The sequence below is a fragment of the Ascaphus truei genome, chromosome 11 (genome assembly GCF_040206685.1).
Source record: "Ascaphus truei isolate aAscTru1 chromosome 11, aAscTru1.hap1, whole genome shotgun sequence".
In the NCBI taxonomy this organism is placed as follows: Eukaryota; Metazoa; Chordata; class Amphibia; order Anura; family Ascaphidae; genus Ascaphus; species Ascaphus truei.
Window position 1 is genome coordinate 27477925 of NC_134493.1, and position 18665 is coordinate 27496589.

The 18665-nt window shown below is 47.9% G+C and overlaps 1 protein-coding gene and 1 long non-coding RNA gene across 3 annotated transcripts in view; one reads left to right on the forward strand and one right to left on the reverse strand.

The window, feature by feature from the left end:
* The window catches only part of LOC142463102 (uncharacterized), an 84948-nt gene that overhangs the window by 25485 nt on the left and 40798 nt on the right, over positions 1-18665 (reverse strand). The gene's annotated exons all lie outside the window — the stretch shown is intronic.
* LOC142463099 (phospholipase A2-like) overlaps positions 1742-18665 on the forward strand; it is a 46935-nt gene continuing 30011 nt past the window's right edge. Inside the window, exon 1 of one of the 2 annotated variants that reach the window (XM_075565395.1) lies at positions 1742-2017. In XM_075565395.1, the coding sequence (XP_075421510.1) occupies positions 2011-2017 (7 nt within the window). In that variant the 5' untranslated portion in view covers positions 1742-2010. The remainder of the gene's footprint in view (positions 2018-18665) is intronic. The other variant, XM_075565394.1, reaches the window with a different exon arrangement.

The following is an 18665-nucleotide window of genomic DNA, read 5'->3' on the forward strand; positions in this document are numbered from 1 at the left end:
CTTTAGCCCCTCAGGGGGTAAGGGAGTTGAGACTAGCCCAAGGGCCTCAAGCTCCTGGGGGCCTAGTCAAGGAGTGATCAGCATGCAAGCTGCGAAGGGATCATTACATGATAATGCAGTGTATTGTATTGTATGTATTGTATGTCTTTATTTATATATATATATATTTTTTTTTTATTTTCTGAACACATGATACATAAAGCTTGGCCCCTGCAGACGCACTTACCAGAACTCCCTCCTACTGTCTCTGTTCGTTCTCCCTACCTACCAATTAGACTGTAAGCTCCTCGGAGCAGGGACTCCTCTTCCTTAATGTCTAAAGCATTTATTCCCATGATCTGTTATTTATTTGATTACCACATGTATTACTGCTGTGAAGCGCTATGTACATTAATGGTGCTATATAAATAAAGACATACAATACAATACAATACAATAGCGCCATTAATGTACATAGCGCTTCACAGTAGTAATACATGGGGTAATCAAATAAATAACAGATCATGGGAATAAGTGCTTTAGACATAAAAGTAAAATTAAAGAAGAGGAGTCCCTGCCCCGAGGAGCTTACAGTCTAATTGGTAGGTAGGGAGAACGTACAGAGACAGTAGGAGGGAGTTCTGGTAAGTGCATCTGCAGGGGGCCAAGCTTTATGTATCGTGTGTTCAGAATAGCCACAGTGCTATTCATATGCTTCTTTAAGCAAGTGTGTCTTAAGGTGGGTCTTAAAGGTGGATAGAGAGGGTGCTAGTCGGGTACTGAGGGGAAGGGCATTCCAGAGGTGTGGGGCAGAAAGTGAGAACGGTTTAAGGCGGGAGAGGGCTTTAGATACAAAGGGGGTAGAAAGAAGACATCCTTGAGAAGAACGCAAAAGTCTGGATGGTGCATAACGAGAAATTAGGGCTGAGATGTAAGGAGGGGGAGAAGAGTGTAAAGCTTTAAAAGTGAGGAGAAGAATGGAGTGTGAGATGTGGGATTTGATCGGAAGCCAGGAGAGGGATTTCATGAGGGGAGATGCTGAGACAGATCTAGGAAAGAGTAGAGTGATTCTGGCTGCAGCGTTGAGGATAGAATGTAGGGGAGGCAAGTGAGGGGCAGGAAGGCCGGACAGCAGGAGATTACAGTAATCAAGACGGGAGAGAATGAGGGCCTGTGTCAGTGTGTTGAGTACCTCTCTTGCATGCGATGGAAGGATCAGGACTGGCCTGCCAATAAATGGTTGAACTATCTCCCTGCTTGGTGTGTGAATTACTAGGAGGGTTCCTGTGGAGAATACTTCTGCCCCTGGCAGAGCTCTGCAGGATGGAGGCGCTGCACCAACAACACTGAAAGCCTGTCCTTTTGCCTACTCCCTCTACCATCTGCGGAGACTCGGACCTCCTGGAAAACTACAGGTGAGCTACACAGCACCACAGAACACCATGTAACTCCCAATCTTCCTTGGGAGGGGGGGGGGGGGGAATAAGGGTGTTACAGTACATATGTATGTATCACACACACCTGTATATATAGCAATTTAATCTTTCCCCAGAAAACAGGGCCCTGCACCAAGAACACTTCTTTATATGGAGCTGAAGCCAGGAAGCTAAAGGGACGAAAGCCTAACCTCACGTCAGGTACGTGACAAATGTTAGCTAGCCGTAATAAAATAAACTTCTATGCAGGATCCGAAAGGGACATTTTGCCAACTCCACCCAGAACTCAAACTTAGGAGATTTCTGGGCCACCTGCCAGAAATACCAGCAGGCAGGGGCATTCCCAGGAAGAGGCTGAAACTCACTGTGGCTGGAGGATACATATAATGTTGGAGAGGTCAGTGTATCATGCTAGAAGAAGTCTACAGAAGGACTGGTTAGAAGGAAGCTGCAGGTTGTAGGGAGGACAGAGGACAGCAGTTTGCAGAGACAGAAGACACAACAAAGCAGACCATTGGATCTTCTCACCGATTCCTCAATGGATCTCAAGACTCTGCTCCTGCTTTTCGTTTATACCTGTGAGTAGCATTAGGCAATGGAAGGTAAACTTCATGTGCACATACAGTCTATGTAGAAATAGGTCTGTAACATTTTATTGTGATAGAGGTCTGGGAAGGTTAGTTTGAATTAGTTCAGTTATTGAAAAGTTCAGCGTGGCTTGTCCTGTACCTTCCTGAGTAATAAAACACTAAGAAAGGTACACACTGACATTGTATAACATGCAGGACATGGTATTGTTACACAAAGAGCAATTAAGGTTTGTATTCCCAGGCATTAACCATATTTTGCGTTGTTCAGGTATTTATTGCAAAGTATGAGTGGATTCCAGGGTAACATTTTTTGTTCTTGGATAATGTTGCTTTTTAACCCTGTTGTTTGATGGAAGACTAGCAATGCTTCTCAGTTCCGCAAAGGAGCTAAAGGGCATTTGTACTGTATGCTGTTTCCAGAAATCTCTCCCTATCTTTTCTAGACTGTAACATACGAGATTCCCATTAAATGAAGTGTTTGATATTGTTGAGCGGTCTTTGATGTCATATGTTGTTTTCTAATATAGTTACCTTTTTTATATTGCTAGCGTACTTAAGTTGGCCTTATTCTAATAAATTGTTCATTATTTACGCTATTCACGCACTAGGAGTGTGCGAGCGTCACTTTCTGCTTTGCACATGCGCATTGGGATTAGGCTGTCCCGTGAAGAGCTGCCTCTCTCCCCAGCTTTATATACTCCACATTGATTCCACCCATTAGTGGTTTTATTAGGTCACATTGGTCATATTATTCTATATTGGTCCTCCGAAATTAATATACATATTTATGTGTGTATACACCTCACTATATCATACATCACATATCCTGTGCGCTGGTCTTTTCGTGTGTGTGTGTGTGTGTGTGTGTGTATTTATATATATATATACACACACATACACACACATAACAAAAGAAACCAGCGCTCAGATAAAGAATGAGTGAATAAATAATAAATGTGTATAGATTTAGAGTGTAATAAATGAAATAAATAAAATATAAAAGAAATCGCTTATACTACAAACTAATGCTGCTCTATGTGTGGATTAACCTTATCTATAATAATGCGTACAAAAGAAAAAATAGAGCGCCAAAGTGTGTAGCGTTATCAAATGTAAAACAATTTTATTAAAGCAGGGCAAGCAAATACCCATATATATTGATATATTACGAAGATAAAAAAAAACAATAATAAAATACAATGTATACAATGTATAAGAAACGAATGTTGCCAGTCATATTCAGGGAAGAGAATAGATGTTTGCTAAGGCACAAAGTGATAAATCCCCTGCTACTGTATGTAATGGGAGAGGTGGCAAATAACACCTGTACCTGAACATTTATTTGCCACCTCTCCCATTACATACAGTAGCAGTGGATTTATCACTTTGTGCCTTAGCAAATATCTATTCTCTTCCCTGAATATGACTGGCAACATTCGTTTCTTATACATTGTATACATTGTATTTTATTATTGTTTTTTTTTATCTTCGTAATATATCAATATATATGGGTATTTGCTTGCCCTGCTTTAATAAAATTGTTTTACATTTGAAAACGCTACACACTTTGGCGCTCTATTTTTTCTTTTATATATATATATATTTTTTTTATTTATTTTTTTTCAATAAAGGAATAAAGAAATAGTAAAATGTTGTCCCGTGTCTGGGAACCCGAATAAAAGTCTTGTGTTTGACAAAAGTTCCTGGCACCCATTATTCCAGAACCTTGCTACCTCATCGCCCAGCCGCCTGAATCTAGCACCGTGCGTCAAGGTGACCCATGCGGAGTATCCATATATAACACCCCGATTCCTAGGTACCGGGCAGGAAGGGTCACACCTAAAACTCACATAATATACTGTACATACAGATAACAATTGAACAATTGGCAGCCACTTATTCCTAAAAACAAAACAAAACAAGACAATCAGGCCCAGTACCCAGATAAATAAGGCAGTGTTGGTGTACTAGGGAGCCCCATGAATGATGCCTTTACAAGATGATATTTTGCATCCTCTCAGAGATCAGATCACCTCTTCCAACCTTATTATTTGGTGTTCCAAAGAACGGCACAACACAAGCTTTCCTTTACACTGCATTAAATAACCTGTGTGAGGGGGAGTTGTTGCAATATCTCCTAAATGGTAACTAGTAATCTGCCCAGAGCTCTGCATGGAACAGCACTGGCTAGTCACCACTGGATTAAGTGGTCACTCTATTATCCCATACATATAACTCAATTACTTTTTTATTACACCAACAAATTTCACTTCACTACTTTATAAATCTTTGTCAAAGTGATTTTTGTGCTTATGCACTTTTCTTAGGGTGACCAGATGTCCCGGTTTAGCCGGGACAGTCCCGTTTTTTGTTGTTTGTCCAGGTGGCCCGAAATTGTAATAAATGTCCTGTTTTTAAAAAATCATTGCCTGGCCAATCGCCAATCGCTGGCTGCGCATGCGCGAATGGCCCACGCTGACCGCGCTGTGTTAGCAGCCCACACCGACTGCGCATGCGCAAACGGCCCGCACCAACTGCGCATGCACCAACAACCAGGTTTGTCATGGGAAAAATATGTTCAACCTAACTTTTTTTTTCTGTTCGCTACGTATAACTCTGCTCCACAGAGCTTACAATTTAAGTGGTAATTAGGGAGAAAATACAGAGACAGTAGGAGGGTGTTCTGGTAAGTTCGTCTGCAGGGGGCCAGGGTCAGTGCATGAAATGTAAAAAAATTATACATACACACCTTTAAATATCTCAGTTTAGGGAGCCACAGGTGTGTTGTGAAGTCATTTATGGTTGTATTGTAGCTCTCTGCTGTTGTATGTTAATAAAAGGGAAATAGCTAGTTTGTCCATAACTACCAGCTGTATGTGAAGAATACATTTAGGGATAAAACAGCCAGCAGACATAAGATTACTCAGCTGAAATGCATTCTCATAAGGAATCGGGATGACATCACTTATTAACCCCATTTAGCACGTAAATAATTTGAGGGTAAAGTACTGTATTGGTTATACACAGACAGAAATGATTTACACAGACAATGAGATAGAAGTAATTATTTAGTCCATGGTCACCAGGTTGTCCCGTCCTACCGACGATGCCGTAATATTGTATTATTAGGACTAAGGGGGGAACAGAGAGAAGGGCAATTCGGGGGAATGAGGGCAATTCAGGAGGATGCTACACAATAAACATGTAGAGAATGAGTAAATAAACACCAAGGTTTCCTAGTTTTCTATGACTGAAAAGTATTATTTTTACCTAATGATACCACTTCCTATGTGTACTATTTGCTAAAACGATCGAAATGAAAGAAATTGCAAAATGTATCCAATTTATGAAATTTGAGGGCCCAGTAAGACTGTGATGAACCCTACACCTGTCACTGTGTGCATGAGAAGACATGGTGTGCTTACCCATACTCACACATCTACATGTTTGCACTATAATGACTGCTCATTCGTGCGGCTGTTATCTTGGGGGCCTGGTAAAGAAATTGAAGGCATAATAACAAGCTGAGTAACTTGGTGCATAGATTTGTGTTGGCTGGAGGTTTCCCGGTAGTGCATCTTGTCAGTTGGAGAAACACATTATTGTGAAGATGTGGATCATGTAACCGGAATAGTAAACATTAAATAAAATTCCCCTGATCATTTCATTTAAGGAAGTAGATACTGTAGCCGGGACCCTCTTTCCACCCTTTTTTGTTGTTATGGGTGGGTATGCTGCAGTTAGGGAACCCTCCGATAACGGAGGTTCCGCATAAGGGAGCCGCCATGTTGTGGTTGGCATCAGCGCAGACTTAGCCTAGCAGAGGTTGCGCATGCGCAGAGCAAGGGTGAGGAAAAGCCCGCGAAGGAGGTAGAGCACGATGGGTTCCAGCAGCCCCCGCGGGTCCCCGTGATGCGCCTGGACCAATGAGGTGCGAGGCCAGGAGGAAAAGGAATTGGTTGCGCGCACGTGAGTTCAGAGTTGGTTGGAGAGGAGAAGGAGCTCCGGTGTGGGGAGGCAGACCGCCCCCTACCTAGGCCGCATGCCCCAGGCCCAGTTAGGCCCTGAGTCCCCATAGAGACAAGCGGAGCTAGGGACTGGCCATAGTTAGGTTCCGGTTCCCCTTATTGCCACACTATCACCACAGGGACAGTTCTAAGTTGGCGGGAGGTCTGGGCGCAGACCCCGCTATCAAGCCACAGCGTGTTTGGGTGGGATCGCCCTAGACACCTACGGATGACGTCATCTACACCTCGCTGATCCTTTGTGAAGATTGTAGCTGCACCGGGTACTGGAGTGCCCGGCAGGTAATTCTAAAGTGCACCAACGGTACCATCATTCATTCAGGACACAGTGGCTGCGCAGTCACACTCATACACATTCATTGACTCACTTGAGGGTGGGAGAACTATTCCCAAGGGGAACTGGACACGGGGGGGGATCACCCGGTGAAGGGAGAAGGGAGGGTGAGCGTTCGGCGAGATGCAGAGTATAGTGTCTCCTCTAGGGAGGGACACCTGTTGGTATAACATATATGGTTACTGCAAGTAAAGTTAATTGGTTAAGGGATATTGCTGTGTGTGTGTTATGTACATAAGTCCTGCGAAGACCCACTTCCCCTCGGGCGGAAGCTGTCGCAGGTGGAGGCGCTGCACCAAGTTATAGGTATTGTGTGTACCCCAGGCTCTCCGTGGCAGAGGCTCAGACCCTGTGAGCCTACAGGTAATACAGCATATGGTAGTGGCCTGTGTTCGCTAGGAAGCAGGGCTACATTTGGAGGCGCTGCTGAGATCTTAGACCTGGGGTGCCCCTTGAGACAAAATTACCGCCACAATGGCCCTTCCTTCCCGTCAGGAAATACACGACTGGGCGCGGCAAAGGCGCACGCCTGCCCGCTGCGCCGTAGCTGTGACATGAGTACCCATGGCCTTACCTTTAGAGACTTTGCAAATGGCCCTACGACAACTACCGGGTTTTGCTAAAGCCCGCCTAGTAGATGTGCTCATAGACCAAGATGCTAAATGGAACACCTTGCTAGTAGATTGCCGGCGAGACTTAGTAGTATTCGAACCTGCCGTCCCTCAATATCTGCCCAATGCTCCACCTGGCGGCAGCCCTTTTGTCTGTCCACTTCGGGACCCTCCTGTGGGGGAACTAGATGACGACGACCCCACACTTCCTTTTGCCTACTATCCCGCGAGCGAGGCGGCTAGCTGTCGGTCAGAATCTAGCTATCCTGGGTCTAGCGCATCCGCTGAAGTAGGGGTGCATAGTGATATGCTGCAGAAACTCAATGACAAGATAGACCAGTTAACCGCCCCCTCCAGCTTACCACCGTTAGTAGAAGCACTTACCTTAGCCACGCATTCACAAAGCTACCGGAAATTAAAGGCCTTCTCGGGGACGCTACCTGTGCCCACGGGAGAGAATGGGATAGACCCGTGGAAGGAGCACACTAGGGGAGTAATGGAGGAATGGTCTTGCACCGACGTGGTGAAACGGCAACGACTCGGAGTGCTTATGACCCCCGGCGTCCACATTGATCAGCATTCATCGAGAGCAGTACCCCGACCTAACCGCTCGTATGATGATTGAGTTCATAGTTGAGGCCTATAGCGTGACCGAGGATGATGGGGCCTTGTGGGCCAAATACTATGCCATTAATCAAAAGGATGGTGAAGACCTGTCTGCCTATATACACCGAGTGTAAATCTCCCTCGGACCCCTGCTGCATCATAAATATGTGGCCGCCTCCCAGATGGACGAATACCTCCGTAAACAATATCTACGAGGGTCCAGTCCTACTCACCCTATAGCAAACATGATTCGCGACAACCTAACTCGAGGGCCCCCTCCCTCGTTTATCAAACTCTTGCAGCAAGTCAAAGAGCACGAGATGCATCTTATGCTTCCCTCCCCCCAGAAGGCTAAGGCAGTCAGCAGCACTAAGCCAAAAGGAAGTACTGAGAAGGAGGACCCACCGGACAAACCAGGTCCCGAACGGCCGAAATACGCTGGACGAGCCTCGCCTCTGTATGACCGCCGTACCCCACCCCGGGATATGTCCTGCTACAAATGCAGGAAGAAAGGACATATCTCCTACAATTGTCGGATGGGAGAGTCTCGCCACCGAAGCCCATCACCCAAGAAGTTCACGCCCCAGGCCATGGTCTGCGGTGTGTATGCGGTCGGTCCAGAAACTCCGGTGTCCACCCAAAGTGGCGAGGACCCCGAAGAGGAGGTAACCGCTTGGGACCGGTGGCGCTGATCCGGGTGTTAGTGGACGGGATTTACTCCTCCGCACTACTGGACACGGGGTCTCAAGTCACCATCATATATCGGGGGTTCTATGATCGACACCTCCAGAAGCGGCCTCTGAGATCGGCCGGGCATATCAAAGTACGAGGCTTAAGCAATGACGACTACCCCATCGATGGGCTGGTGACCATGGATCTGGAGATACAGCAGCTCAACACGGGGAAGTCTCACCCCATGAAGGTGGATGCCTTGGTGTGCCCCGAACCCAAAGATACACCTAAGTACCCGATCATCCTAGGCACGAATGCGGACATTGTACAAGCCGACATCCGGGCCTATCTACACGAAGCTAACGAACTGCCCATGTCCAGCCTACAGTTGCAGCTGGTCCAGGTGGATCCAGCTCCTCCTCTATCCCCCTCGGAGGACTATGGACTGTTGTTCTGTGGGCGTGGAGGGTTGACCAGACTCCTACCCGGCGAGATGCAGAGGTACCCGCTGAACGTACGCTGAACGAGTAGACAAGGAGCAGCTGTTTTCTTTAGAAAGCACACCCGAAGAAGATGTCCGCCGAGGATATCGGCTAGTGCCGGAATTCCGGGATTGGCCAACAGCCATTCCCTGTCGAATTTATGTGATGGTGCAGAATCTTTCGCCCTTCCCCATGGCCATCGACGCGGGACAGCGAATAGGGAGGATTTACCCGGTCAGCTCGGTGGACGAAGCCGTACAGGTAAAGACTACCAGAGCGGACGAACCCGGATCGCCGTTAGATTTTGACTTTGGTTCATCCGGACTGTCGGACACCTGGAAAGAACGATTACGAGTACAGCTGGAAGAAAGACGATCAGTATTCTCTACTAGGGAAATGGATGTCGGGTGTAGCCGCAACGCCCAACACACCATTCGGATGACTGATACCAAACCCTTCCGGGAGCGTTCCCATCGGCTCGCCCCTAGGAACGTAGAGGATGTACAAGCTGCGATCAATGAAATGGAAGAAGCCGGAATTGTCACGGAATCACGAAGCCCTTACGCCTCACCCATAGTGGTCGTGCGAAAGAAGAATGGGACCGTGAGGTTATGTGTTGATTACCGGACACTGAACAATCGAACGGTACCGGAACAGTATAATCTTCCCTGCATAGAAGAAATCCTGGATACCCTACATGGGAGCCAATGGTTCAGTGTACTGGACCTTCGGTCCGGCTACTACCAAGTACCTATGAGCCCAGAGGATCAAGAGAAGTCGGCGTTCGTTTGCCCCCTAGGGTTTTATCAATTCACCCGTATGCCCCAAGGCATATGTGGTGCCCCCGCCACCTTCCAGCGGCTAATGGAGAAGACTCTAGGTGACTTGAACCCCCGAGAATGCCTCGTGTATTTAGACGACATCATAGTCTTCGGGAAAACCCTGGAAGAGCACGAGGCTCGACTCTTGAAAGTACTTGACCGATTAGCGCAAGAAGGGCTCAATCTCTCCTTGGATAAATGCCGTTACTGCCGGACATCGGTGACTTACGTGGGACACATAGTGTCCGGCGAGGGAATTGCCACTGACCCCGCCAAGATAGAAGCTGTTGTCAATTGGCCCCGCCCTGACAATGTGGGGGAGTTGCGGTCGTTCCTGGGGTTCTGCGGCTACTATCGCAGGTTTGTGGAGGGATACTCCAGACGGGCCAAAGCCCTCAACGGCCTCCTCAAAATATATCCGGAGGACACAGGCCGGAAGGCCACACCTGCCCGACAGTCCTTCTGGGACAAATGGACACCCGAGTGTGAACAAGCCTTTGCGGATCTGAAACAGAGTCTGACTGCGGCCCCCGTGCTGGCCTATGCCAACCCCGAACAACCGTATATATTACATGTGAATGCTAGCCTCAACGGCCTAGGAGCAGTATTACATCAAAAATATCCAGAGGGATTGCGAGCAGTAGCGTATATCAGCCGCAGTCTTACTGTCAGCGAGCAGAACTACCCCGTGCACAAACTCGAGTTCTTGGCCCTCAAGTGGGCCATTGTGGACAAACTTCATGATTACTTGTACGGTGTGTCGTTCGAGGTGCGGACCGACAATAATCCCCTCACCTACATCATGACCTCCGCCAAACTCGACGCGGCCAGGCATCGCTGGTTGGCCGCGCTATTCAATTACACTTTCACCTTGAAATACAAGCTAGGCCCCCTGAACATTGTAGTGGATGCCCTGTCTAGGCGACCAGGGCTGGCCACTACCCCCGACGAAGATCAGTGGGAAGAAATTCCGGGACCCAGAATAAGGGCCCTATGTTGTACAGCTGCCATAGTCAATGACCAAGTGGCATTCTCTGAATTACGAGTGGCTGACTCTCTATGGTGTACATCAAACGCTATCCCGGAAGCCTATCGAGACCCCAGTGGTATGCATGTTACTCCAGACAAGATCAGAGCCTGGAAAGACATGGTACGATACCAAGAACAAGACCCGGTCGCAGGGGCCATTCGTTATGCCATTCGACAAAATCGCCTGGCCCTCCTCCAACAGGCCCCGGGGGATGTAGGAGGTCTACTGATGCGGGAAGCTGACAAATTCGAAATACGAGACAATTTGCTATACCGAGTTGTGGAGTATCATAATCACCCGAACAGGAGACAATTAGTACTGCCAAAAAGACTACAGTACTTGGTACTGAAAGCTCTACATGATGAACACGGCCATTTGGGGGTAGACAAGACTTTTGGACTAGTGAGAGATAGGTTTTTCTGGCCAAAGATGAGAGAAGCAGTAGAGTATCACTGCCAACGGTGTGTGCGGTGTATTCAGCGGAAGACCTTACCCACCAGGGCCGCCCCAATGGGCCACTTAAAAAGTACGGGACCAATGGACTTAGTATGTATGGACTTCCTGTGCATCGAACCTGATAGCCGTGGCATAGGGAATGTGTTGGTTATCACGGATCACTATACCCGATATGCTCAGGCCTTTCCGACCAAAGATCAAAAAGTCCAAAAAGTCATTACGGTGGCCAGGGTGCTCTGGGAGAAGTACTTCATGCATTATGGGCTCCCTCAACGCCTCCATTCTGATCAAGGAAGAGACTTCGAAAGCAAGTTAATAAAAGAACTGCTGAAACTCTTGCATATCAATAAGTCCCGCACTACTCCATACCACCCTGAAGGGGATGCACTGCCGGAACGATTCAACCGTACCTTACTAGACATGTTAGGCACGTTAACGGGGGTGGAAAAGACTGAATGGAGTCGGCATGTGGAAACATTATTGCATGCCTACAATTGCACGCAACACGATTCCACCGGGTTCTCACCATACTTTCTCATGTTTGGCCGAGTAGCTAGACTGCCTGTGGACATACGGTTGAGAGTCTCCACCGATGGAGTGCATAATACTACACATTTCCGCTACGTGCAGCGATTGCAAGAGAATCTGCAACGGGCCTACCTACAAGCCGAGAAATCTACCGAAAAGCTGAATGCCGGGAATAAAAGGCGGTATGATCATAAAGTTAAACACAGAGACATTAAACCTGGCGATGCAGTGCTTCTCCGTAACCTGGGAGTACCGGGGAAACATAAGTTGGCTGACCGATGGCGGGAGGGAGTGTACGAGGTAGCCTCTCAAATGCCCGGCCTTCCAGTCTACCGCATTAAAGACTCGGGGGGCCGGATGAAGACCTGGCATCGGAATCATTTACTCCCTATTCCCCGAATGGAGGAGGGGGATGTGGAGTGGTCGTCATCCTCGTTGGATGGGGAGATATCAATGGAAGAAGAAGAGTCAGGGAACTCCAATGTTCCGGAAGATCCACAAGAGGGAAACTCTCAAAGGGGCCCTCAACAGAGAGCACCTCCCGGCGGAGCTTCGGGTAAAGGGCTCCGGGAGCGCTCGCCCCAGGGGGTGGCTCTGGAATATTCAGTATTGGACCCGCTGAGCCCGTGCTTCGTACCCATTCATGACAAAGTAGAGATCGCAACCCCCTCAAGGGAAGAACTCCAGGTGCAAGACTCAGATAGTCACTCTCCTGCGGGAGTGACCGAACAGCAGTTAAGGCGAAGTCAGAGGAATAGGCAACCTCCAATGAGGATGGCCTACGATCAGTTTGGGGCACCCCACTATGAGGCTCAGCAGTGGGCTCACAATCGAGTGAAATCAGTAATTGTGATGTTTAGCGAGATGTACAATCTGATTTAGAGGAACAATGTTATGTTAGGCATTTTTCATTATATAACGTTGTGCCAGTTTAAGGTATCGTCCAAGCGGGGACGTTGGAATCCGCAGGGGGGAGGATGTAGCCGGGACCCTCTTTCCACCCTTTTTTGTTGTTATGGTTGGGTATGCTGCAGTTAGGGAACCCTCCGATAACGGAGGTTCCGCATAAGGGAGCCGCCATGTTGTGGTTGGCATCAGCGCAGACTTAGCCTAGCAGAGGTTGCGCATGCGCAGAGCGAGGGTGAGGAAAAGCCCGCGAAGGAGGTTTAGCATGACGGGTCCCAGCAGCCCCCGCGGGTCCCCGTGATGCGCCTGGACCAATGAGGTGCGAAGCCAGTAGGAAAAGGAATTGGTTGCTCGCACTTGAGTTCAGAGTTGGTTGGAGAGGAGAGGAGAAGGAGCTCCAGTGTGGGGAGGCAGACCGCCCCCATACCTAGGCCGCATGCCCCAGGCCCAGTTAGGCCCTGAGTCCCCATAGAGACAAGCGGAGCTAGGGACTGGCCATAGTTAGGTTCCGGTTCCCCTTATTGCCACACTATCACCACAGGGACAGTTCTAAGTTGGCGGGAGGTCTGGGCGCAGACCCCGCTATCAAGCCACAGCGTGTCTGGGTGGGATCACCCTAGACACCTACGGGTGACGTCATCTACACCTCGCTGATCCTTTGTGAAGATTGTAGCAGCACCGGGTACTGGAGTGCCGGCAGGTAATTCTAAAGTGTACCAACGGTACCATCATTCATTCAGGACACAGTGGCTGCGCAGTCACACTCATACACATTCATTGACTCACTTGAGGGTGGGAGAACTATTCCCAAGGGGAACTGGACACGGGGTGGGATCACCCGGTGAAGGGAGAAGGGAGGGTGAGCGTTCGGCGAGACGCAGAGTATAGTGTCTCCTCTAGGGAGGGACACCTGTTGGTATAACATATATGGTTACTGCAAGTAAAGTTAATTGGTTAGGTATACTGCTGTGTGTGTGTATTAATGTACATAAGTTCCTGCGAAGACCCACTTCCCCTCGGGCGGAAGCTGTCGCAGGTGGAGGCGCTGCACCAAGTTATAAGTATTGTGCGCACCCCAGGCTCTCCGTGGCAGAGGCTCAGACCCTGTGAGCCTACAGGTAATACAGCATATGGTAGTGGCCTGTGTTCGCTAGGTTATTTAGTCCATGGTCACCAGATTGTCCCGTCCTACCGACGATGCCGTAATATTGTATGATTAGGACTAAGGAGGGAACAGAGAGAAGGGCAATTCGGGGGAATGAGGGCAATTCAGGAGGATGCTACACAATAAACATGTAGAGAATGAGTAAATAAACACCAAGGTTTCCTACTTTTTTATGACTGAAAAGTATTATTTTTACCTAATGATACCACTTCCTATGCGTACTATTTGCTAAAACGATCGAAATGAAAGAAATTGCCAAATGTATCCAATTTATGAAATTTGAGGGCCCAGTAAGACTGTGATGAACCCTACACCTGTCACTGTGTGCATGAGAAGACATGGTGTGCTTACCCATAGTCACACATCTACATGTTTGCACTATAATGACTGCTCATTCGTGCTGCTGTTATTTTGGGGGCCTGGCAAAGAAATTGAAGGCATAATAACAAGCTGAGTGACTTGGTGCATAGATTTGTGTTGGCTGGTGGTTTCCCGGTAGTGCATCTTGTCAGTTGGAGAAACACATTATTGGGAAGATGTGGATCATGTAACCGGAATAGTAAACATTAAATACAATTCCCCATATCATTTCATTTAAGGAAGTAGATACATTATTGGAACATACAAAATAATGTATCAGGAAACTGCCAGGCAAATACCATCTAATATTTCAAATAGAAGAAAAAGTATCCTCGGTTTGTCAGGGCTCATCAATGGTCACATTGATGAGGGGACTACTGTCCCCTGTGCCGAGGGGACTACTGTCCACACATTTCTCAGTAGTTATGTTGTCAACAATGGTATCGGTTTAATGTGTTTCATTATGATTGGTTGCTAGTCAGTAACCTGTTTGGTGTATTTGTAAAAACAACTCTCTTTGGCCCAGATCCACTAAAGTGTGCCAAGCTTTAACACGCCTCAGCTCACATACATACGAATGGGAATACACGTGTGCTAAAGATTAGCACCCTTTTGTGAATATGGGCCTCTGTGTGTTACTGAAAAAATCCTATGGACAACAACAACTGGCACAAGAGGGCATTCTAAAGGATCTTGATTTGGGCTACAATCCTTCATAAACCATAGAGATATCAACTTGGTAGTAATGCTATCCAAGATGTGTTCTAAGACTCCTGTCTCAGAGATACTCTGTCTATAGATATGGAAACCTGAAAACAAATCTATAGACTCAGTCAAGAACCAGTTTGAGGGAGCATAGGAGATAGTGAAGTATTAACATGCAATATTGTGATGATTAGATATTTCTTAAAAAATCTCAATGCCACAAGGTCATACAATATTGATGGCCTCCATGGTACCGACTGGGGTTGATATTATTTGGGGTGATGTGTCTGCTGTTACATAAATTATTTTTAATTGATACAGTAGACCCAACTGTATCAATTAAGTGGACCCAACTCAACTTTTCCGCTACAACCATTAAAACTGAACTGTATCAATCCATCCGGATAACTTGAATCCAGTCCACAACCCTATAGACAAGAGAAGAGGTAGCGCTAATCTGAAAGAAGGCACGCAGCCTGTGATATAACTCTGACCCCCCAGGTCAGATGTGGAACCGGGAAAAAACGTTATATCTATGGCGCTGGGTCAGAAACATATGTAAATAAATAATAAATGTATTATACAACCAGTAGAAGGATGCACTCCGCTGGAGCTCTTCTAATGAAGACAGTGAATCATGCAAAGGAAACAAAAACAAACATAGTGTAAAACAATAACTAACAAGACACTTAACACTAAAAGACAAACGTCTGCTGAGACAAATGACTGATGTATAAAAAGTATCACATTTAATAAAACAACATTAAAAATTGAAGGGTCACGTCTGCACTGCAGCCACAGAAGAAATGCCCGCTTACCAGACACTCAAATAATGCAGGCAGTGGATATATTTGAGAGTATCCCCTCTCTTACGGGCCACACCACGTGTCCTGGCGTCTGACCGGAGCTCAGGGGGGATTTATTATTTATTTACATATGTTTCTGACCCAGCGCCATAGATATAACGTTTTTTCCCACAACCCTATAGGACACATTAGTGACACTGAATATTTTTAACACCGTCATTTTAAGAAACAAAAATAAATCATAAAAGGAAATATCTACTCCTGTCAGGAGTCTAACTCACATGCATATGCCTATCTGCAATATTGGCTGTCTAAGCCATTTACCAACTTTAAGTTACACACAGAGATAATAGTGAGTCCTTAACTGTCAGATGGGGACTGTGCATATGTTTGTTCCGGTGGCGCGGCGCCATTATACGCATGGCCTAACTATTTTAAGATACATATCTTTACTTTGAGTTACAAAACTTCCTGGTTCTGTCACTAAGTAAATACAGGATCAACTGTGTTCATTGTCTTTAAGACCGATCTCTATTGTATTATTGTATAAGTAAATATAACCTTTGATTCCAAACTCATGACCCTGTACTATTCAGCTCAACAGAAATAAAACATACCAAGTTTTATATGTAGCCAGGTCCCCCAGACTGATCCTCACCTCCGTTGTGGTGAGAGAGTCAGGGAAGGTTACAGGGAGCGCTCCGCGGCGGCCCGAGCATCGCCATTTCTGTATTCGCGCATGTGCAGTAGTTCCGTAGGCGACGGCGACACCAGAGAGGTCGCGCATGCGCAGTAAGGGGTTGCGCGAGCGCGCAAAGCACTGACCAACCAGAGGAGGTTTAGAGTAGGGGACTACAAGTCCCATGAGCCTCAGCAGGACCAGGTGACGGCTGGGAGCCAATAGGGCAAAGAGACTGAGCAGGGAGAGGTTAGGAGGTTGCGCAGGGGAGCACGTTGGGCAGAGAAGACCGGGAAGGGGAAGAGGTAGGAGCTCAGTGTGTAGAGAGGCAAGTAGGCTCTACACTAGGCCCGCAAACCCCCAGGCCCAGATAGGCCCTGAGTCACAGTCAAGTCTAGTTAATATAGGGACAGGCCCTAGAATAGGAACCTGTCACGTTAGTGTGTGGAGCTAGGGACACAGAGACTGTCACAGCTGCATCCTAGAGGTTTGGGACCAGACCTCTCCAGGAGTACCATCAATCGCTGGGTGGGATCGCCCGGAGGACATCACAGCCAGCCCCACGTCGTCGGATCCTTTGTGAAGACCGTTTGAGGGCCCTATCTTCAGAAGGCTGCCTCCTACTTTCTGTCTGGCCAGGATGTGTAAAATAAATGCTCGGGCTCTATATTTTGCTTCACCACCTTGGATACAGCTCTGCAACACGATCAGTTCAAAGTTACCTGATCAAAACCCTGATTTTGATCCTGATGAATGATGTAACTATTAAACAGCCGTATGTGAAGCAGCGGCTGCGCGTTAAAGCAGGAATATCTTCCGTATGCACCTTACATAAGCGCAGGCGTTTCTCAGGCACCGGCCTGACCTCCCAGGAGCTCCGTGGTCCCATTGAATATTTTCTATTTCTGAGAGCTACACATGACATGGCAGTGATGATATCAATGCCACCATTACACATTGCTCACCAGCCATAACATTGCTGACAACTAGGGGTGCCAGGTGTCTAGTATTACATAGTTACATAGTTACATAGTAGATGAGGTTTAAAAAAGACATACATCCATCAAGTTGAACCTATGCTAACTTTATCCTATATTTGTTTTTACAGTATATTGATTCAGAAGAAGGCAAACAAAACCCCAGTGACATATCATCCAATGATATCTCATAAGGGGAAACATTCCTTCTTTACTCCAAATAATGGCAATCAGATTACTCCCTGGATCAACATCCTTCCCATGTATACATATTTGGTAAAATGTGTTACCAGGCAGTAATACAGTGAGAGTTACATCTCGTTTTCATGTTTGTCCTGGGCACAGAGTTAAGATTACAAATAAGACATGGTTTCAAATACAGTTACATAAGTGAACAGGGTATACATTATATTCCAGACATAGCATGGACAATTAGAGATAATATATATTATAGGCGTATGTAACAGTTACAGACCAGATTAAAATGTGAGACAGCTTTAGTTTTGAAAGAACTTAGACTGGTGGCGGCTGTGAGAGTCTCCAGTAGGTTGTTCCAGTTATGGGGTGCACGGTAAGGCCTCGTCCAGGGTGAACGGAAGAGCAGAGCGAGCGAGCTGGCGCTCATGAGCAGTGACGTCACGTGCATGTAAGCAGGAGACAAATCTTGTCCTGCTATAGGAAATTTGCGAGCGCAGGGGGGGGGGGGGCCTGTCAGTGGGATGGGGGGAGTATCAGTGGGATGAAGGGGGCGTGTCAGTGGGATGGGGGGGCGTGTCAGTGGGACGGGGGCGGGCATCTATTGCAGTAACACAGACATATATATATCCATATATATATATATCCCCTCTCTCTCCCTTCCCTCCCCTCCCTCTCTTTCTCTCCACCTACTCTCTCTCCATCTCCCTCTCTCTCCCCCCTGCCCCCCTCTCTCCCTCCTCCCTCTCTCCCACCTCCCCTCTCTCTCTCTCCCACCTCCCTTGTCTCCCCCATCTCTCTCTCCCCCCATTGCTCTCTCCCCTGCTCTGCCACCCCCCATGCGCTCTCTCTCCTGCCCCTCCTGCGCTCTCTCCCTCCCGCCCCCCCGCGCTCTCTCTCCCGCCACTCCTGCGCTCTATCCCTCCCGCCCTCCCCCCAGCGCTCTCCCGCCCCCCCCCTGCACTCTATCCCTCCCGCCCCTCCTGCGCTCTACTACTGCGCTCTCTCTCCCACTCCCCCCAACGCTCTCCCGCCCCCCCTGCACTCACTCTCTCCCGTCTCCCCCTGCGCTCTCTCTCTCCCGCCCCCCCTGCGCTCTCTTCCACCCCCCTGCGCTCTCTCTCTCCCTCCCCCCGTGCTCTCTCCCTCCCCCACCCTCTCCGACCCTCCCCTCTCTCTCCCCCGAACCTCCCCTCTCTCCCCCGAACCTCCCCTCTCTCCCCCGAACCTCCCCTCTCTCCCCCGACCCTTCCCTCTCTCCCCCCGACCCTCTCCTATCTCCCCCCGTCCCTCCCCTCTCTC